At 39.5% G+C, this 22,009-nt stretch overlaps 1 protein-coding gene across 4 annotated transcripts in view; it reads left to right on the top strand.

Annotated features, from left to right (window-relative positions):
* Nucleotides 1-21,521, top strand: part of KIAA1958 (KIAA1958 ortholog) — a 149,714-nt gene extending 128,193 nt beyond the window's left edge. For 2 of the 4 annotated variants that reach the window (XR_011506285.1, XR_011506286.1), the window contains exons 4-5: nucleotides 3,742-3,914; nucleotides 19,269-20,386. Coding sequence is in view for 2 of the 4 variants with exons in the window: in XM_044779040.2 (XP_044634975.1) it covers nucleotides 3,742-3,914; nucleotides 19,269-20,075 (980 nt within the window). In the remaining 2 variants the exon portion in view is untranslated. Of the gene's footprint in view, nucleotides 1-3,741; nucleotides 3,915-19,268 lie in introns of all 4 variants that reach the window. The other 2 variants (XM_044779040.2, XM_070518970.1) reach the window with 1 other exon arrangement.
* The last annotated feature ends 488 nt before the right edge of the window (nucleotides 21,522-22,009 follow it).

The following is a 22,009-nucleotide window of genomic DNA, read 5'->3' as shown; positions in this document are numbered from 1 at the left end:
AACCTTAACACCCTAGAGATTAAAATCTTTCTTTGATTAATGGAACTTTTCGTATATTATTTCTTTGGTTATTTATTTTATCCTATCCTCTTAAAATTTTTTCTTTTGCATTCTTATAAGATGGGCTTTATATCTCCTCAATCTGTCTTCTATGCTTCTTAACTTCTCCCTCCTAATTTTAAAATTTTTATTACTTTTCCTGCCCTTCAGGGAAAATTCCTTCCGGATCACTAATTTGTCTTTTAGCCATGCTCTTTCTAAATACTCAGCTCTTCTATGGTATTTTTAAAATATGTTTCTTCAATCATTTCAAATGTCAAGGATGTTTCTTGTTCTCCTATTTTTTCTTTTCCAATGAAAGCTGTTCTTGTTTTAAGAATGCGTTATCTTCCCAAATCTGTGTGATGATGTATTTGTGATCTTTTAACTTTTTCATCCGTTTTCTGAATTAACTCTGTGGGCGGGAGGGGGTAGGGGCTGGAATTAATTGCTCTGCTTGTGTAACTTGGTAACTTTCCTGCTATTGTTTTTCCCAATTGCCAGGTGATGCGTGTTTGTGTGCTCACCTTTTAAAATGAAAGTCTAGATCTATCATTATTGGTAGCTTACAGGGATTTTCTTAGACATTGTTAGAGGTTCCCATTTGAATCTGGACAGAGCTCTCTTTTGTAGGTAATAGCTGAGCACGGGGTTCTGCGAGCGGACTTCGCCCCGCTACAGCGAGTGCTGTGGATAGGCTTCCCTCCAGGATGTGTAAGCTGGAAACAAGCTGGGAAGTGGGGAACTCTCAAATGTAGACACAGGGAAGGCGTTACCTGAGAGATGCTGTGCATTCAGGCATTCGTGCTTTTTGTAGCTGCTTTTCTTTGTTCCCTCTCTGCCTAATGGGGCTGCCCAGAGTTACATGAAGCAATGCCGCCCTTTCTCTCTCTGACCCCGAGTAGCCTTCCACAGCAGGTTTCCCACACTTCACACTCTGTGCCTGCCACACCTGTGCTGTAAATGCTGTAATCGGTAGCTATGGATGGAGAGCAGGATCGTCTTTTGAATTCAGATCTGGCCATCCTTAGATTACACTACTGTGACCCTGGCGTCACGCCGGCAGCCAGCTGTGCCTAACTTTGAGCTTGGAGTTTGCCTGTTTTCTAGTGGAAAAGAAATTCAAATCCTTCGGTAGTAGTCCCTTCTTTTTCTCTATCCAGAATAAACTCTTTTGTTTGTTTCTCCATCAATATAGTCTCCTAAAAATTCCCTCAGCACCATAACGCTACAACTTCTACTCAAAAATTTTAAAAAGCAGTTTAAGTACATATATTAATCTTTAAATACAGTCAGGAAGGAACCGTTTATGTCATTTAATCATTCTCACACAATTTCTTTCCCATTATGTAAGCATGCAAGCGTTCTTCACCTGTTTCTCTGTATACTAGTCTTTGGTTTCCATTTTCAGCATACAATCTCTGTCCTGTGATAAAAATGAACTTACTTAAGGCCATGTAATTGTTTAACGTGTTAATTAAACTCAGTCCTCCTATCTCGCAGTGTGACTCTTTTCTGCTCCTATGCTGTATTGAAGTGATGGGCACTGGGCTGTGTTGTAAATAAATCATTTTTTTGTTTTGTTATTAAAAAAAATTGATGAAAGTATAGTGGTTGTCTAAGTAAATCAGACTGAGTTCTCCTCACTGAAGGTTAATCCGAGTGAATTTGGGGGGCCAGAATATTTTTGATAAGCATGAGAGACTGATATCTAAATTGCATTCTTTACCGAACACTTTATCCCTGTGGGACCATGATTCCTTTGGTGTAGTGGCCAGATCATAGAGTCAGTGGGACCCAGGTCCAAAGCCTGGCTCTAATCCTTGCTAACTCTGTGACTTGGGACAGCACAGTGCCTGGCACAGAGAAGGTACCTCAGGAAATATTGGATGAGTAACATATGAAGTTATTAAATGTCTGAGGTTCAGTTTCCTTATCTGTATAACAACAGGGTTGCTCAGAGATTACAGATAATTTATATAACTCTTGGCATATAGTAAGCATTCAATTTGTGCTAGATGTAATAATAAATTTTATACTAGAATCCTTTCATTAATATGAAGCAAGTCCCAGAAATAATACGCGTTATCTCACTTCATAAGGGTGGTGAGAGGAGTATACCTACGTGACTCAGTTGCTTCAGATAGCGTTTCTAGCACTGTGTATGCCTCTCTGGCTGTAAGCATTTATTAAAGCAGATTGTGTGTTCCACAGTTCAACAGCAGACTTGAAGGGTGAAGACATAGTCAGACCAGTGCAGAAGGTCTTGTGGACACAATTAGATCACAGTTCTAAGGAAGGATAAAGCAAATGTGAGACACATACGGAAGGACAGGGTAAGAGAGCTGGGTTAGTGTGAGGGAAGATTATGTAGAAGTGAGTTTGGAATTGGAAGTGGAATTGAAAAACAGACACTGTTTTAATTGGCACAAAGACCACGGGGAGGTTTCTCAGGCTCAGTGTGGGGAAGGTGTGGTGTGGGTGTCCTGGGCGCAGGTGGATGCTGGGGACAAGAGCAGGCTGTGGTGTGGAGTTCCTCAGTGGGAGCCAGGAGGGGTGAAGTTTAGGTAAAGTGAAACCGATGTGCAGATCACCGTGGTAATTATGTTAACTGTTCGTTTTGCTATTTCCAAGCCTTTTAGTGCCTTGTTTGATGCAGAAACATTCCAGAGAGGGTCAGAACCATTAGATAAAGTACAGGTTGGCCTTGTTTACTTTGAGGTGGTCTACCTAGATTTTTTTCTTCTATCCAAAGACAACAATTTGAACAGTTTAAGCTGTTTTTCAGTAGATCACAGAGTATGAAGAAAGGCCAGCTAATGATTATGGACTTGGTTATCTCTTTGGCAACCAGTACTTAAAATAGACACATTGAGGAAGACCAGTCTTCATCTGAAGTAATTTGGCAATTGCAATTTTAAATGTTCCCTCTCTTGTAAACCAATACGACCTCAATAAAATAAATTAAAAAAAAAAAGAAAAAAGCATATACCCACACACACACAAAAATAAATAAATGAAAATAAAATCTGTTCCCTCTTCTTTCAAAAGATGTGAGCCTCTCTGGAGCATTCCTCCTCTTTCCTCTAATATGATTCTTGCTTGACCTTCCATTCTGATTCTAAGCTAGCTGATGGGTTGTGGAGTCAAGGTTTAAATCTCTCTCTCTTTATTAATTTGTGAAAAGAGTTAAAGAAATATGCTAATACCATTTAATTCAAGCCTGCTCTGGATGACACATAAGACATTTGAGACTATGTATTACATAGAAATAACAGCTCTTCATCTGCTAAGAGTAGAGAGAAAGGATATGTAACTTGTCTTCCCTTCTTTCTTTCTATAGTTTTGTTGCTGTTAATAGAAATGCTGTTTTTATTTCCAGTGAAAATTTTAGCTAGAACATTCTGTGTTTTTCTGCATTCATTTTTTTTCCTTCTGTTATTGGAATGCCTACATAAGTGTCTCAGTTAGTAAAGATGGCAAAATTGTTGGGATTAAATGCAAGGTTACTGCATTGATTTCATGCTAGAAATATTGTTTCTTACTTTATTTATTCGAATATATGTATACTTGATAGAAATTCTATTTTTTAAAGCGTTATCTCTTAGGAGTTTTCTGTTATTTAATGTGATCCCAAGATGTAATTCTCTAAAGAAGGGGATAGTAAATTATTTTAATGCCTTTTATTGTTTTTGTTTCTAGCTTATTCTACTAAGCTCAACAAATTTCCTGTGTTTAATATTAATGATGACTTGAATGATCTGTGTACCAGTGCAGTAAGCCCAAATACTACCAAAGCCACACGGTATGCCCTGAATGTGTGGCGATATTGGTGCATGACCAACGGGCTCAAAGATCACACAGACATCACCAAGGTAAGAAACTTTTAAGTTCACATCTGCTCTCAGCCGCCTTCACTGAGCTTCCAAGAGCCAGGCACTGTGCTAAGCATTGTGGGGAACACTGAACAGGAGCTCTCTGCCTGGGGAAACTCCAAAGGAACATAAAATAGAAGGAAAAATATTCACAGTACAAAGCAGAATTTATTGTGTTCTATGAATTTACAGATCACAAATGCCAAAAAGTTCAGATGGATGAATTAATTTCAGTTTTATGAGACTAGCGAAGGAATTTGTATTTAAGCTGTATTTTGAGGGAGAAGTAGAATTTTAATGGAACTGGATGAAGGGAAGAGTGTTGTAGGCTGAGTGACGTAAGGAAGAGTAAAATTTGGAGGTGCAGACTCACTCGCCTGCCACAGAGGCTTCGTATATGGGAACAGTGGACTGTAAAACGAGATTCTGACAACCCTTAAATGCCAAACCACAATCTTGTGAATATTGGGAGACCATTGAAGTTTTGTTTTGTTTTGTTTTTTACTTGTTTTGTAAGGAGAGACTTTGTTTGAAAGATTATTGCAGCCACAGCAGCGGAGGGACTAACGAAATAGAATACTCTGACTATAGGATCTGCAAGTGTCTGAAGGGTTGGGCAAAAGGGAAAGCACTGAAGTTTTTTGAACAGGAAGGAACATAATGAAAGTGATATTATAGAGAAATTAATTTAATACACTTGGTCCTCAGTTTTAAAATGAGTCCTTAAAATCTCTTCTAACTGGAAATCTTTGAGGTTTGTGAATGGAAGGAAAAATTCTTGGACATGTGGAGGCAGGACAGAAAGATGTTGTATTTTGATGTGGATATGTTGAGTCTAAATCATACGAATGTCCACCAGATGCATGTGTCCAATAAGCAGTCAGGAATGTGGGATTTAAAGCATGGGAGAAATGTTAAAGTTGGAAGTATAGATTTAAAGGTCTTGCAAATAAAGGTTATTATTGAAACCCAAGGGCAAGTAGCATCTCCAAGTTTGGGTGATGTGTTTAGGGCACCAACAGAAGATGAAATAGGAAATCCAGGTTTGTTCTTCTGGCAGCATGGTGCACGCAGTACTGCAAGGGGCCTCTCTGCTCTAGTTGCAGAAAGAAGGGGAACCATCCACAGGACCAAGGACAGCTGAAACTAGAGTGGTGAGCAGTCAGCACGTCTGAAAGGCAGGGCCCTCCTTGAGGGCAATCTTGGTAACATTATTAAGGAAGGGGAGAGAGAGACAGCTGACCTGAAGAATCCTTGAAAAGAGGACCCTAAAAGGGGCCTAAACAAGCTCTGTACTAGGTCAGCAGCATACCCTGGCTCCTCGCAGAGTCGTATGCTAATCATCTTTGAAGGGAAATATCCAAAATGTAGGTGCTCAGGTTTTTTGCAGATTAATATCAACTAAATATGTGCTCATTAAAAGAAAAAAATCACAAGCCACTCAGGGAAGTCAGTCACCATGAGTGAGAAGGAAGAGAAACAACAAACAACAGATTTAGACCCCAAGGACTTTAGATAGTAGATTATAGACTAAGTAGGTATGAAATGTTTATAGAAATGAAAAGAATTATAAAAATGAATGAACATGGGCCTGGCCCCGTGGCCAAGTGGTTAAGTTTGCGTGCTCTGCTTTGGTGGCCCAGTGTTTTCGCCAGTTCAGATCCTGGGCGCGGACATGGCACTGCTCATCAGGCCATGCTGGGGCGGCATCCCATATGCCACAACTAGAAGGACCCAAAACTAAAATATACAACTATGTACCAGGGGGCTTTGGGGAAAAAAAGGAAAATAAAATCTTTTAGGAAAAAATGAACGAAAAACAACACACTAATCAAAATAATCCAGCAGATTTGAAAATAAGTAGAAATTTTCACTTGTGGCCATAAGCGAATAAAAGGGGCCAGAATTACCCTCCTGCTGCAACAACTAGAAAACTGGGCACAATACATGAAATAACTCTTTTCTGACAGAACAGGCAGCGCAGGACTTGATCCGTAAGAGAAAGATAACAAATGGCATGAGTGCTACCATCCCGGGCCTTCTGCCTGGAGGCAATTTCTGAACTGCAGTGAAGGGAGGGGAACCCAGACAGAGCCTGGCAGTCTTGCTGAGTTGAGGGGAGACAGGGATCAGAGTTCAGGGAGGCTGAGGACATGAGGACACTAGAGAGAAGTTCCAACATTCATTGAAAAAATATGACAAATCCAGAATTCAACAATGTAAGGTTCACTATTTCTAGCATCTAATCAAATATTACTGCATACAGGAAGAAGTGGGAACAAGTGACTCATACCCAGGAGAAAACTCAGTGAATTCACTTCCAGCCAATTTGGAGGGCCAGATTTACCCTCCTGCCTGAAACAACCAAAAAACAGACAAATGAGATAAATGATGTTTTGCGAGTATAACACGCAAAGGACAGTGATCTCTGAGAGACAGGAAACAAGGGGAGTCTTACGAGCGCCCCAGTTTGCTGCCTTGAGAGAGTTACAAGGCTGTGGTGCAGGGAGACAGAGTGCAGGCAGAGCCCAGCAGACTTGCTGACTTGAGGAAATGGAGCCGAGAGTCCAGAGAGGCCAAGGTAGCTAGAATTGTCATGACAGAGTGTTTGAAAGTAGAGAAAGAGAACCTGAGAGAAGTGAAGAGAGTCCCCCGCCAATATTCAGCTGAGTACTGATCAGCATATGCATGTGAGGAAACTGCCTGAGGCTGGTAAGAAACCACCCGGAAGGGTTAGAGGGAACAGTACCCGAAGCTCTCACAGAACTGGAAATAGTACCTGTTCCCACCAGACAGACTGGAAGAAACTCAGGATTCATGGGGTAGAGTACTCAGAAAGGTCTTGCGTCAGATGTGGAGAATAATTAGCCATAGACTGAGCTCTGCTGTTCCCACCCAACAAATCTTAAAAGCAAGACCCAGGTTCATGAAAAGGTGCTCAACCTCACTAATCATTGGGGAAATGCAGATCAAAACCACAGTGAGATAGCACCTCACCCCTGTCAGAATGGCTATTATCAAAAAGACAGGAAATAACAAGTGTTGGCGAGAATGTGGAGAAAAGGAAACCCTGTGCGCTGTTGGTGGGAATGTAAACTCATGCAGCCACTATGGAAAACAGTGTGGAGGTTCCTCAGAAAATTAAAAGTAGAACTGCCATATGGTCCAGCAGTTCCACTTCTGGGTATTTATCTGAAGGAAATGAAAACACTAACTCAAAAAGATGCATGCACCCCTGTGTTCATTGCAGCATTATTTACAACAGCCAAGACATGGAAGCAACTTAACTATCCATAGACGGATGAATAGATAAAGAAAACACACACACACACACACACACACACACACACACACGCGCGCACGCAGAGGAATATTATTCAGCCGTGAAAAAGAAGGAAATCTTGCCATTTGTAACAACATAGATGGACCTTAAGGGCATTATGCTAGGTGAAATAAGTCAGACAGAGAAAGACAAATACTGTATGGTCTCACTTATATGTGGAATCTAAAAAAAAGCAAAAAACAAAACTGAACTCATAGATTCAGGCAACAGATTGGTGGTTGCTAGAGGCAGGACAGGGAGTGGGTGAGCAAAATGGGTAAAGGTTGCCAGAAGACCTGATGATGTAAGGTACAGCCTGGTGACTAGTTAATAATACTGTATTATATATTTGAAAGTTGCTAAGAGAGTAAATCTTAAAAGTTCTCATTACAAGAAAAATACATTTTTAACTATGTGTTGTGATGGATATTAACTAGACTTATTGTGGTGACCGTTTTGCAATATATCTAAATATCCAATCATTATGTTGTACACCTCAAACGAATATAATGTTATATGTGAATTGTATCTCAATTTTTTAAAAATTAAAAAAAAAAAAAGAGCAAGACTCAAAACCCAGGATGACCAAATGGTTTTCAAGTAACTTAACTGTGTCCCAGAACAAAGCTTTAAGAATATCCAGAACCCAAGAAATAAAATTCACAATGTCTGGCAGCTAAACAAAAGTTATCAGACATGCAAAGAAGCAAGAAAATATATCCCTTAATGAATGAATCAATCAAAACCAAACCAGAACTGATAAAGATTTTAGAATTAATAGACAAAGACATTAAATAGTTATTATAAAGAGGATAAACAACTGGCCAAATAAGTACATGAAAAGATGCTCAACTTCATTAGACATCAGGGAAATGCAAATCAAAACCACGTGATATTCCACTTCACGTCCAGTAGAAAGACCAGAATTAAAGAAGAAAAACAGATAGTAACAAGTGTTGATGAGGATCTAGAGAAATTGGAAGCCTCACACGCTTCTGGTGGGAATATAAAATGATGCAGCTGCTTTGGGAACAGTCTGGCAGTTCCCCCAAAATTAAGCATAGAGTTACTCTATCACCCAGCAATTCCTCTCCTAGGCATATACCCAAGAAAATTAAAAACACAGATCTGTACAAGAACTTCTACACAAATATTTGTTGTAGCATTGTTCACAATAGCCAAAATGTAGAAACAACCTAAATATCCATCCACAGATGAATGGATAAACAAACGTGGCATATCCATACGATGGAATATTATTTGGCAATAAAAAGCAATGAAGTACTGATACATGCTTACAGCATGGATGAACCTTGAAAATGTTATGCTAAGTGAAATGAGTCAGACACAAATGGACAAACAAGTCTGATTCCATTTATTTAAGGGACCTAGAATAGGCAAGTTCGTAGAGATAGGAAGTATAATAGAGGTTACTAGGGGCTGAGGGGAGGAGGAAATGTGGTGTTGTTATTTAATGAGTACAGTACAGTTGCTGTTTAGAATGATGAAAAAGTTCTGGAAATGAATAGTGGTGATGGTTGCACAACATTGTGAATGTACTCAATGCCATTGAATTGTACTCTTACAAATGGTTAAGATGGTAAATTTTATGTTATGTGTATTTTACCACAATAAAAACCCCAAATAAATCAATTGAAATGTAACTATTTCACCTTTATTAGTAGTAATTTTAAAATTCACCTATTCTCACGGACCCCCATCACCATTTCTTCATCTCCACTCACCTTAACCTTTTCCAGGCCATAGGGTCTTGTCTTCCAGACTTTGTGAAGTCACTATGAAGACACTTGTCTGTTACTGGAAACTTTTACATTTCCATGCAAGAATCCATGAAGAGCCTCATTTCTCTACACCCTCCATTCCTTAGATAACATATACATCCAAGCTGGTGGAAATATCCCAACTGTCTAGTAGAGTGTGCCTTATCACCACTTCTAGGTACTAGTGTTTCTTAGTTTCCCTGGTGTCATCTAGAGGAATAATGGGTGAAGAAGATATATTCCAATCCTCTGTAATCTTCTCACATGGGCCAGTCAGGTTTTTTTTTTCCTAAGGAAGATTCACCCTAAGCTAACATCTGTTCCCAATCTTCCTCTTTTTGTGCTTGAGGAAGTTTAGCCCTCAGCTAATATCTGTGCCAATCTTCCTTTATTTTATGTGTGGGTTGCTGCCACAGCATGGCTGACGAGTGGTGTAAGTCTGCGCCTGGGATCTGAACCTGTGAATCCTGGCCACTGATTCAGAGCATGCTGAACTTAACCACTACACCATGGGGCCAGCCCCTAAAATTAAATATTTTTAATAACAAATTCTTAAGAAAGAGGCCAATATCTTAGAGAAATAGCCAATATTTAGTTAAAAGAAGGAATTGTGGCATCAAGGCCCCTACTCTTTAATCTCACTTTCTTGGTCTTAATGCAACGTATTTTTGGTCTAGATGTGTCTTTAAAGATAGTTACAGCTGGCAGCAGACGAGGGAGGGAACAGCTCTTGATGACTGTTTGGCAACTGGTGATCCTTGAATATAGTTGTTTGTTCAAGGAAGAAGGCAAGGAGTCAAATCAGACTTGAAAATGTTATCTAAATAAGCAGAGTGTACACTGCCACTCTGTGGTCACACTATGATCTACCAAGTGTGTTCCGCATAGTATTTTTTCTTCACAAGTGTGGCCTAATCCTCACTGATTCATCTCCCTCAAGGTTGCTATCTCATCAATGGGTATTCCTTAGACTCACTCAGAAAATAGAGCATTCTGAAGTTCCATACCTATCTTTCTGAATAAAGTAAAATTTGGTAACTGCAAAATGAAGTCATTTTTGTTGTCAGCAATGGTTACTTCAAGATTCATTTTGTTTTCCTATAAGAGTATTTGTAGTTCATAAGCATTTTCTCCATCCACCTAGACAGGATTACCACAAAGGGGAGTTTGAAGCATTCCCCAAAAGTAACTCTTGGTTTTGCTTGTCTTATAACTCTTTCAAGTGTCAAGGATTACTGTGTAGTTCCAGAACTTTGGAACTTGTCAAACAGTTCAATTTTTTTTTATTCTGGTCTTTCCCACCTGGAGTCATCAGCCTTCTGACCAAGCTCTTACATCTCTTTGGTCTTTTTGTTGTTGTTGCTGGTGGTGGTGGTGAGGAAGATTGGCCCTGAGCTAACATCTGTTGCCAGTTTTCCTCTTTTTGCTTGAGGAAGATTGTCCCTGAGCTAACATCTGTGCCAATCTTCCTCTGTTTTGTATGTGGGATACTGCTACAGCATGGCTTGATGAACGGTGTGTAGGTCCACGCCTTGGATCCAAACCCGTGAACCCTGGGCTGCCGAAGAGGAGTATACAAACTTAACCACTGTGCCACTTGGGCTGGTCCCTCCCTTTGGTCATTTTCATGTCAAGGAAGCCAGATTTATAATCCATGGTGAATTTTGACATGGTAAATATGTTCAGAGTGGATAATGAAGGAAAATAGTTCTTGCAGTGTCTTTGTAGCAAATTGAAGACCTTGGTAACCTGGAGGAATAATCACCAACGAAAACTCAGTGTGAGAAAACTAAGGAGGCAGCCAACATGGGCAGAATGAATGGTTTCTTGTGTGCAAACAATATAAATTTTGTGACTTGACATTTCTCTAGGAATTGCTTTCGCTATGATCTTATTTTGAAATTTGTGATATTCTGTGTAAATCAAGAAAAATGTTCTGCCTCCTAAGTCAACTTGGTTCTCCTGACTCCAAAGTTAATTCAGTAGTTTAACCCTTGTGTATCAGTTCATTGGGTCTCAATGATATATTTCAGTCAAACGGTGTTGGAGACCCAGTCGTGTATAAGATGTAGTGCTTGCTTTCAGGGAGCTTTCAGTCCACTTCGAGAAACAGACATATAATTAGACAAAAGACTGTGCAATATGGAGAGGACCATAATAAAATTTAAATTAAGTGCCATGAGATCCCAGTTGAGAGAGTAACTTTGCTTAGGAAAGCTGGAGAAGGCTTTATATAAGCAGAATTTGAGCTAGTTCTGAAATTGAATATTGCAAATAGAGAAGGTTAGGAAAAAAGCATTCTAGATAGAGGAAGTGCATGTGCAAAGACTTAGAAGCATGAAAGAGCCTGGTGGTTTCTATGAATGGCACAAAGTTCAGTAAGCCTGGAAAACAGAGTACAAAGAGAACAGAAGATGAGGCTAGAGAAATAGGGTGTGTACCAGTTATCTATTGCTGCATAACAAACCACCCGAAAACTCACTGGCTTAAAGCAACATTCACTTTATTTGCTCATGGTTCTATGGGTTGTACTCAGCTGGATGGTTCTTTTACTGGTCTCACTTGGGGTACTCATGTGGGTGCAGTCATCTGTATATTAGATGGGAGACAGCTTGTCTCTGCCTCATGTGTTCCTGAGGTCTAACTGGCTTCCTCACGCGGCAACATCATGTACTAAGATGATGAAAGCAGAGCCTGTAAGAACCTATAAGACGAAAGCAGATGAAAGCAGCATCTCTTGAGGCCTAGGCTTGGATTCACACATTGTCACTTCTGCCATATTCTATGGTCCAATTAAGTCATGGCCAGTGCAGATTCCAAGGTTGGGAAAATAGATTCCACCTCTTGATGGGAAGACCAGCAAAGTCGCAGTGCAAAGGGGTGTGAGAACAGGGAGGGGAGGAATTGTGGCTGTCTTTGCAAACAATCTACCATAGGGTGGAAGCAGATTGTGAAGACTCGTATACAAGGTACACAGTTTGGAATTTGTCCTAAGAGCAACAGGAAGCTATCAGAGGTTAGTTGTTTTGTTTTATTTTGTTTTTAAGCACTAGGGTAATAAGGTTTTCTGCTCAGCACCTCTTATTTAGGAACCATTTCTCTTCTGTACTCCCCAGGGTTACTGCAGAAGCCATCATATTAGTACAGTGCCCCACCTTTTGGTCAGTTGGTTGGATCAGGAGTGGGCCAATCCGAATCCTTCCTTTAGACTTTTTCTACTGAAAATGAGAGTTGGACTCATGCCAGTGGCTGAAACTGTAAGACATAAACCTTGGGGAGTGCTAGGTGGCTATGTTTTGAGCTATATAAAGAAAGCTGCTCTGTACAGAGAAGCAGAGATGAGAGGTAGAGAGTGTCCTGATGACCTTGGAGTCCACTAATTCTGATACCCCTCTTTGCCTAGGCTTGTTTGAGTTTGGACTATCTCTTGCAACCAAATGAGTCCCAACTAATACAAAGAGAGGTTAACATCTGCAAGTAGGGGGTTGTAAGTGACAACATAAAAATCTGAAACCAGCTGATTGGGGTGTCATGGTTATTGAGAAGTTATTTTAACTGGTTTCTACAGGTATGTAAGACAGCTGTTACTTTTTACATTTTGTATACAGCTACCCTCCTCTTCCATTTTCCTTTCCTATATGTGTATATACATACATATGTTTGTGTGTGTGTGTGTGTAATTTCTTTTTCTTGTCTTACATGGTAGGCTAGAACCTCCAGCCCAGTATTATATAATAGCAGTGATATTCAGCATGCTCATCCTATTCCTGACTTTATTAAAAGTATTTTAATGTTTTCATCTTGGTTATAATTTTTATAGCTCTTGTCTGTAAAATACTCTTCATCTAAGTAAGAGGATTTTTTTCTTCCAATCTAAATTTAATTTGAATTTTTAAAAATTTGAAATGGATGTCACATTCTTTCAAATTATTTCAGTAATTATCAAGTTCATATTATTTCTCCTTAATATACAAATGTCAATTATATTAAAATATTTAAGATTGAGTCATCCTTATACTTTACAGTAATCCCTACTTGTCATGATGTAGTTTTGCTTTCCTGCAAAGTAGCAATTAACATGGTACCACACAAAACAAGGACTGCCTATATTATCAAATCAAATTCAGGACTGCAGGAAAGCAATTATTTGAGAAGTCCCAAGGCTGATTGGAGATTCTCAAAGTTTTATTTTCTTTTTCTTCTTTTGCTGAGGAAGATTAGCCCTGAGCTAACACCTGTGCCAGTCTTCCTCCACTTTATATGTGGGTCGCTGCCACAGCATGGCTGACAAGTGGTGTAGGTCTGCGCCCAGGATTCAAACCTGTGAATCTGGACTTAAAAGCAGAGTGCGCCAAAGTTAACCACTACACTACAGGGCAGCCCCTCAAAGTTTTCTTAAGTCAAAAGAAAGACTTTAATTTTAGGACAGGTTCATCAAAAATATCAAAAAGTTTTAAAACATTTGGTGAAATGGGAAACAATGCTTAGTTATCCATTCAGTCAAGGTGACAACATAAACAGTCAAAGGCAAACAGAGTTAAAACAGTCCAAAACCCTTAACAGAGAGACCTCAGTCTCTTTGAACAGAGGAAATTACTTTAACAAAATTTAGATTTTTCTCTCTCTTAGGTAAATTCACTCAAAGAAGAACCTTTTATATAACCTCTTTGTCAAGAGTACACCAAAAGTTTAAGAGAATATCTTTTTAAGAGAGAAAACCAAATTCTGATTTTGTACCAGGTTACTTTTGATATTGAAACTCATTCAATTGAATTCATTTTAATCTCAGCCAACTTGACCATGTATAAAACTCATCAGGGTTTTACTTCTTTAAACCTTCTGTCATTTACTTTTTTACATTCAGAATTTGTCCCTTGTTTTCTTTTGCTTTTTTCTTTCCTCTACTTTAGGACAAATTTATCTTTTTTTAACAAAACAAAAATATCTCTATTCTTTATACTTTCTTTACTGAAAACATACATTTTACTTTGTTTGTATACAGACTTTTTTGAAATATGTTCTTTCTCATAAGAAATTTCTCAGCATGCACAAAACACGTTTATTAATAAACTTCAGCATCTTTCAGTTTCTCTGAGATAAGAAACCAAAGGCAGACAAATCTATGCTTAGTCAATTGCTAATATTTTATCTTATATGGAAATGACATAGATATTCAACAGGTTTTTATCACTTAATTTAGCAAAACTCTAAAGTTTTAAGTTACCAAAAAAGATTTTGGAAGCTATTTTTTAAATTATAGTACCCAAAAATCTCTTACCAATTTTTGTGTAAATTATTTGTTTCCAACAATTATGTTTAGATTAGATTGCTTTCAAACTTTATGTGGCATTAAAGCAGTTAACCGTCATCGTAAGTTGTTTTAAGAACATACATTATAACGTGATTCTTGTTAAAAGTTTCTCCAAAAACTTTTATCTTTTTTTACATCTATTTAGTTTCCCTGTCCTCCTCAATTATATTTAGATTGTCTACAAAAACCGCATGAGACATCAAACAAAATCAGTTGTTATTCTAGGTTATTGCTTTTGCTGGCAAATTTTGTAAGAGATAACATGAGTTCATTTGACCAGTAAACCCAGGCTGTATGTGTGCATCATATCCAATGGTGATAACTCTGAGGACATGCCTATTTTAATAGAACCAGCAAACTTAAGTAAACTTTTATTTATTAAAGATTATTTCTTATCATGTTAACTTAAAAGACATTTGGGTTAGTTTCTGTTACATTTAGAAATAATTTATGTAAGCATTTACTTTAAGCCAATTAAACAGAGCTCTTAATTTTGGCCATACCATCCACAGGTAAAATATCATATATATGTGTGGTCATACATATATCAAAATCATACATGATATCAAAATATCATATATGTATATAACATATTCATAGACACACATACATTTAAGGACTCCATAGTTAATGTTTTAAAAATTTAGGACAATGTACCGCATCTTTAAAAGTCTGCATAAAGCATTTAACAAAGGCCCTCTTTCTAAATGTACAGTTTAACCTTAGACCAATTTACCTTGTGTGTGGAGAAGCCTTTATTACCATTTTAGTGTCTGATATTAGTCTCTAGTTTTGTCTCATATGGTGTGGGCTCAGGCAACCTTATTGCCTTCCCTTTAGTATGTTTAATTAACATTGTCTGATGGGCAGATTTACCCCCACAATCAGGCAAAAAGAGATGCAATCATTTTATGTAAAGCTCATTTAAATACACCACTTTTTACAAAATTTTATTTTAATTTTGTCAACACTTAAACCTCTAATTACATCTTATATTAGGATTTCCTTAACAAGTTTCATTATTATAGTACTGCATGGGGAAGCATTCCCAGCCAGACATAACATCTATTTCCAAAAAACATTTAGTCAAAGTTGAGAAAACTTTTTCATATAGTATTAGCTTAAACATTTTAATCTTTAGGGGCCGGCCCGGTGGCGCAACGGTTAAGTGCACACGTTCTGCTTCTCTGCAGCCCGGGGTTCACCAGTTTGGATCCCGGGTGCAGACAGGGCACCACTTGGCCAAAGCCATGCTGTGGTAGGTGTCCCACATGTAAAGTAGAGGAGGATGGGCATGGATGTTGGCTGGGGCCAGGCTTCCTCAGCAAAAAGAGGAGGACTGGCAGTAGTTAGCTCAGGGCTAATCTTCCTCACACACACAAAAAAATTTTAATCTTTATAGTCTTATGAACCTTAGCAGCCTAACTCTTGCCCCAAACAATTGTTGGTCAGGTTTCTCATTGTGATTTCTGCCTTCTGGCCTTTTAAATTTTTTCAAACTGGGGTGAATAGAATGGGCTTGTCTGAGGTCCTTTAATGTTGAGGAGGACCACTAGGGGTCCTTTTAGCCCGTCTAACCTTAGGCAGTGTTTTATTCGAACCTCTGTTTTAACTTCACTCATGTCGTTCTATTCATCCCATTTTCATTTTTAATAACTGGCTAAACATTTCCATCCTGTTGGGATGAGTCCGGTGGCTGTTCCCTTTCTGACTTTTCGTTGTTTCTCCCTCTTTAATATTTGTCTTATTTACCTATTATTATTATCATAGTTTTAAAAACGCCTTTAAAAATTGCCACCTTGTTGAAGAGTCCCTTTATTTTTCCTCAACTTTCTTTTATTCTTTTGTTAACTTAATGTTTTCATTAGCATCTGTAAGACCATGAGAAGCTGAGACCCCAAGTTTATTTAAGTTCTCAAGACTAGTCATTGTATTTTTCCTTTAATTTGGCCTTTTCATAGGTACCAATAAAACAGCTGTTTATGATGGGAGCTCTCTAAAAATTTTTCCAACTTAAGGATCCTTTGTTTGGCCATTTTTTTCCTCCAGAGTCTAAACAATATTGTGGCCATGTGGTATTACAAAATCATCCTTTTTAGGCATTGTCTTATAACTATAATCAGACTTTCTACTCAGAATCAGCCCCAGTGGGCTCTGCTTGGGGACAGATGGCATGTTCCCCATTCCAATACACAAAGACAGACAGACACACAGATCATCAGACACAGAAAAACCAGACACCAGTGAACTGGTTCCCAGATTTAGAGTAGAAAGTCCTACAACTGTTCCCACTCCAAATATGTGCCCAGATGGCCCCTCTGTGAACAGAAGGGACCCCAGATGGCCCTGCCATAAATGGAAGGACCCCAGACAGCCCTGCCATAAATGGAATGATCCCAGATGGAGGGCAAGACAGTTCGCAGGCATCCCCAAGGTGACTTACCCTATTCCACATTGAGTCCATTGACTCACCAGAAGCAAAAACAAACAAATCTAGAGCCTGTTTCCTTACACAAGAAAATGTGCCTAGGGCCAGCAGAGCTGCATCAGGTCAAAAGTACTGGGGACAGTCCCTAGGATAAATCACCTAGGCAGCTGCTGAACTGCCTCCCAGGAAATCCCAGTCAGCCTGGAGCCACAGAGCCATGAGCAAGAGCTTCCTGGCTGCTTGCAAAATTGTTACCCAGCCACAAACACCAGGCTGATGGCAAGGAAAGGGTTTATTATTATCAAAAGGCAGCCGGACGAGGAGGTGGGAGTTAGTTAGAATTCAGATCCACCTCCTTGAAGGGAGAAAGGTAGAGGATTTTATCTGGGGTTTTAGGTAGGGGAGAGGGAGCATGTGCTGGGGTTTTAGGTAGGGGACGTTTAGCATGTGGACTTGCTGGTTGCCACCTTTCCACCAGCCTGCATTTGGCCTTAAGATGGAATTTCTTTTTCCCTGACGGTCTGGACTTTTCTGGTTAGATTTTATCTTCAGCCTGTGTTTTGCCTTGTGAGGCTGCTTGCAGAGAAGGGGATGGCGAGATGAGGGAATCCACAGGTGGGTGTCCTTGGTTGTCTGCCTCTGTGATGGGTGGTGGATTCTGGGGCCAGGAAGCTGAGGAGTTGGAGTCTGGGAAGCTTCAGTTTCTTGATATTCTCTGGATATCAGTCTTCCTGTAACAAACCTCAAGAACCCGTAATTAGCCAAAACTTCAGTGTGAGCCTAGGGTGAGGCCACCTGGGTTTTTTTAAAAACAATTTGTAACTTCTATTTGCCTTGTGCAGTTCAGGGATACAAAGGTTTGAAAAACTGCTATTTGCTTATGACTGTAACTTAGAGAAGCAGGGAAAGGAGATGTGTGCTTTTGCTTTTAACCCCATGTATGAACTGATATCAGGGGCAGCATCCTCTTTGGGAGCGCTGTACATCTTTGACAATCATTTCACTCCCTTGTTTGGGGCTCTTCAGATTTTTTACCTCCATTGAACCAAGTTTGGCAGTTTATATGTTGCTACAAAATTGTTCAGGCTATCTAGATTTTCAAATTAATATGCATAAAGTATATGACATTTTTCATATTCTTTATTCATTTTCTGTAGTTATAGTCTTTCTAATTCCTAATATTGTTTAAATATATATATTTCCTTTCCTTTTCTTTCTCTCTCTTTCTGTCAGACCTGCTAGAAATTCGTCAGCTTTATAGGTCTTTTCGAAGATTATATATTTTCATTTTTTATCTATCCCAATTTATAACTTTTCTAGTTCATTATTTTATGTTTTATTTTTATCGATTCACTCTACTATTTTCGAATTTGGTTTACTTTTTCTAGCTTTTGAAATTGTGTTTGCTTATTTTCAGTGAAATTTCCTAACAAAGTCATTCAAGACTATGGTGCTATTGGAGTGTATTTAGCAACATCTCATACATTTTGATATGTAACATTTTGTTTGGTTCACTTTTCATCTATAATCCGGTTTTTATTTTCTCTTTGGCCCAAGGGCTATTAGAAGAACGAATGCTACCTGTACAGTTTCTGCTTTTAAAACATTTTTTATTGAGACTTTCTTTTGTCCTAGAATATTTATTCAGCCTGAATTGACTATGAGCAAGGTCTGGTTTTCCCTTGATAGCTCCCTCTTGAAAATAAAGCTTTCTTACCAGCCAACCTTCTTTTCTTCCCACCATGCCCAAATAAAGAGCTCTCTCTAATTGTCAGTATAGTCCTAAAGTTTTTCATTTCTTTTGAACAAATATCGATATTGAAACCCTATGGATCATTAAGCCAGAGATCTTTCTGGACCTATTCAGATAAATTCAAGTGAAAAATCAAGGCGCAGTAACTTGCTATGCAAAATGAACACGTCAGTCGTCTTTCCTACAGCACCATGTTTAGTACCAGCAGTACCAAACAGTATGTGCAGATATCAAGGAAATTAATGTTGGAATGATTCAGAGTTTAAGTTTAGCTCAGGAATTCTTCAGAGAGGATGGTTGAATTTTGTTGAAGGGGAGGGAGGGAAGGAAATGCTTTGCTAGAGGAGAAGAAGAAAGAGCTTTCCGGAGAGGAAGGGTGAAAGTTACAAAGGCCAATAATAATAATGATGTGTGTGTGTGTGTGTGTGTGTGTGTTCATTACTATTTCCAAATCCTTTCACATCCACTCCTTTATTTAAGCGTTATAATAATCCTTTGGGAAGATATTGATTATTATGTCCCATTTTGCTGCTTGAAACACTGAGGTTTTAAGAGACTCAGAGCCAAGTATGGAACCTAGATCATCCAGCTTGAAGTTCGCTGTCCTTTCTACTGTAGCATGCTAAGGAGTCACCCCTCTAGAGGCCACAAAATGTCTTGGCCACAGTCCAGCCCCTGGTGAGGATTAGGAGAAGGAAGGAGGGGTCTGGCTGTTTGGGTGTCCTCAAATGTGTAACCTCAGTGTTTGTCTCATTTGAGATCCCTGCAGTGAAGTTGAACGAGCTGCTCGAGAACTTTTACGTCACCGTGAAGAAGAGTGACGGCTCAGACTTCTTGGCCACCTCGCTCCATGCCATTCGCCGAGGTCTGGACCGTATCCTGAAGAATGCAGGCGTGGGCTTTTCCATCACCAGCAGCACCTTCAATTCTTCCACCAAGAAACTCAAGGAGAAGCTGTGGGTGCTGAGTAAGGCAGGGATGTCAGGTGCCCGTTCCCGCAATATTGTCTACTTCTCCCTTTCTGATGAGGAGGAGATGTGGCAAACAGGGTGTCTAGGGGATGACAGCCCTATCACTCTCCTCTCCACTGTGGTCAAGTACAACAGCCAATACCTGAATATGCGGACGCTGCAGGAGCATGCAGATCTGATGTATGGTGACATCGAGCTGCTCAAAGACCCACAAAACCAGCCCTATTTTGCCCGGACAGACAGTGTCAAGCGGGAGAGTCGGAGTGGTTCCACTAGAGTGTGTCACGGGAAGATCTACCATGAGCATTCCAGGGGGCACAGACAGTGCCCTTACTGCCTCCTCTACAAGTACATGTACATCCACCGGCCGCCCGCCCAAATGGAGGCCAAGTCTCCTTTCTACCTTACCGCCAGGAAGGAGGCCACTGACTTGGGCAGTGTGTGGTATGAGGAACAGAGAATGGGACTGCGGTCTCTTCGGGGAATTGTCCCAAACTTAGCCAAGAAGGTCAAGCTGGAAAACTGTGAGAACTTCACCTTCGTCTCGTTTACTCAGGTGTCTAGGAGGCTTGGCTCCCACAGCTTCTGCCAGTGATTCCCTGGCTCCAGGCCACCTCCCTGCTCATCCTGATAGGCGAGCGCTCCCTCAGGCGGCCGCGGCCGGAGCCCTGAGGAGGCAGGAGATGACCAGGACTTCATGGTCATGCTGGTCTCTGTCAGTGTGACCTGCTATATCTTTGAGTTTGTTTTTTAACTGGAAGTAGAAGAGTATGAAAAATTAGGATGTTTTATCCAAATGTGTGTAACCTTTGTGAAATTACAGAATCTAATACAATGTATAATTGCTACATACGCAAGAGTGAGGAAGTTCATTTTATCTAGTGCCTTTTTAGCACAGATTTTCTCAAAAAAAAAATGGTGGGAAGAAAAAGGAAAACTGTTTAAGTAGTCATTAAAAAAAATCCCAGTAGCCTAGTAGCTTTAGAATGTTATAAAGACTAATACACTTCATTGAATTACACTCACAGTAAAGAACTAGAATCAGAGAGGCAGACACATGAACTAGTTCAAGGAGAAGAATTGCACTTGACACTTCTTTATATTTTGTGGATGGCTAGCTTGGTTCTGCAGAGCGAGCAGCTGTGCATGATGGAAGACGGTGGAGCTGCGCTCACTCATGCTAAGGGAGAGGCAGGGAGCTGGCCGGCTGCCCTCAGCACTGGGAGGACCTTGATCTCTGCATCAGCGGAGACAATTTTATGAAAAAAGATGAATGCACCCAAAGGTGTTGGTGAGAACAAGGTTTCCAATGAACTCGATGGTTTGTACCATAAGGGAATTTCCAGTAGTGAAAGAAAGTGGCTTGGAAAAGCGATCTGTGACCAAAATGTGAAAACCTCCTGCAGCAGAAGTGCCTACGTTTTATTTCTCAGCACCACGTGAAAGCTAGTTCCCTTTGAACATTTTTTAGAGTGTTTTTTCTGTGTTCTTTGTGTCCTGTGGTTGTTCTGTCAGCACATAGCACTGGATCTGTCAAACAACTAAAGGTGATTTTCAGGCTTAACCAGGAAAATCCAACCAAAACAAGGTGCAAAGAAAACAAACCCCTAAATGTGTTTATTAAAGAGCTTTGAAATATTTTTATCAAAGTAGGGCTTTTTCATCCACAGTAGATGTCATCGTTTTAGGTGGGCACCAATGCTTGGGACATGAGGATGCTGGCAGCCTACCAGGTAAGCACACCCGGCAGTAAAGACTTATTGTCCCCTCAGAGCATGGTGACGGGTCATTAATGCATTTTGAAACCGTGTCACTCAGATAAAATCCAACCTGAGCACACGTTATTGAAACAGCAGCAGAATTTCCTAATAACTACTCTGAATGCAATAGTTAGTGGAAAAGGAGCCCAAAGAGTGCTGATTAATAGTAATAATTTCTAGGGATCTTTATTTTGTATTTGAAGAAAGACTGCGACAACTTTATACCACTTTGTTCCTATGTGTGCTTTCTAATCCAAAATTAAAATTCCAATACAAATTCACTTTGCAGGAGTCTTAAAATCAGTCCTATTTTTTTTCAAAACAGTATTTTAGTGTTTAGTTTAATCAATTGTTTTTAAAAATCATTCACTGATCATTGAAATATGTGATACTTCCTTTCCCAGAGAAGACTCAACCAATGCTGCCTTAAGGTTTAATGGTGTTCCCTTTTCAGTTATTGCCCATTTATAATTTTGTTTACTAGTTGGTCTTTGCTGAGTATAGATTAATTTGGTCTGTCTCCATCCATATATAAACAACAGGTAATATTTAATAATCAATGTTATGACCTGATATTGCATACTGTTCTGTTGTAGTTTCCTATGGTGATTTTAGGGTTTTGATTAAAAAGAGACACAAAACATTAGATACAGTTTCCTTTAGTTTGCCAAACACCCAAAGGATATTTTGTTTGTGGAAAGCAGATGGTCATTTTTCTTGTCAGTTCTGCACTTAAACAGAAATGTAATCTATGTGAACTTCTGGGCAG

Source organism: Equus asinus, chromosome 10, assembly GCF_041296235.1.
Source record: "Equus asinus isolate D_3611 breed Donkey chromosome 10, EquAss-T2T_v2, whole genome shotgun sequence".
In the NCBI taxonomy this organism is placed as follows: domain Eukaryota; kingdom Metazoa; phylum Chordata; class Mammalia; order Perissodactyla; family Equidae; genus Equus; species Equus asinus.
This window is presented reverse-complemented; position numbering and strand designations above follow the sequence as displayed.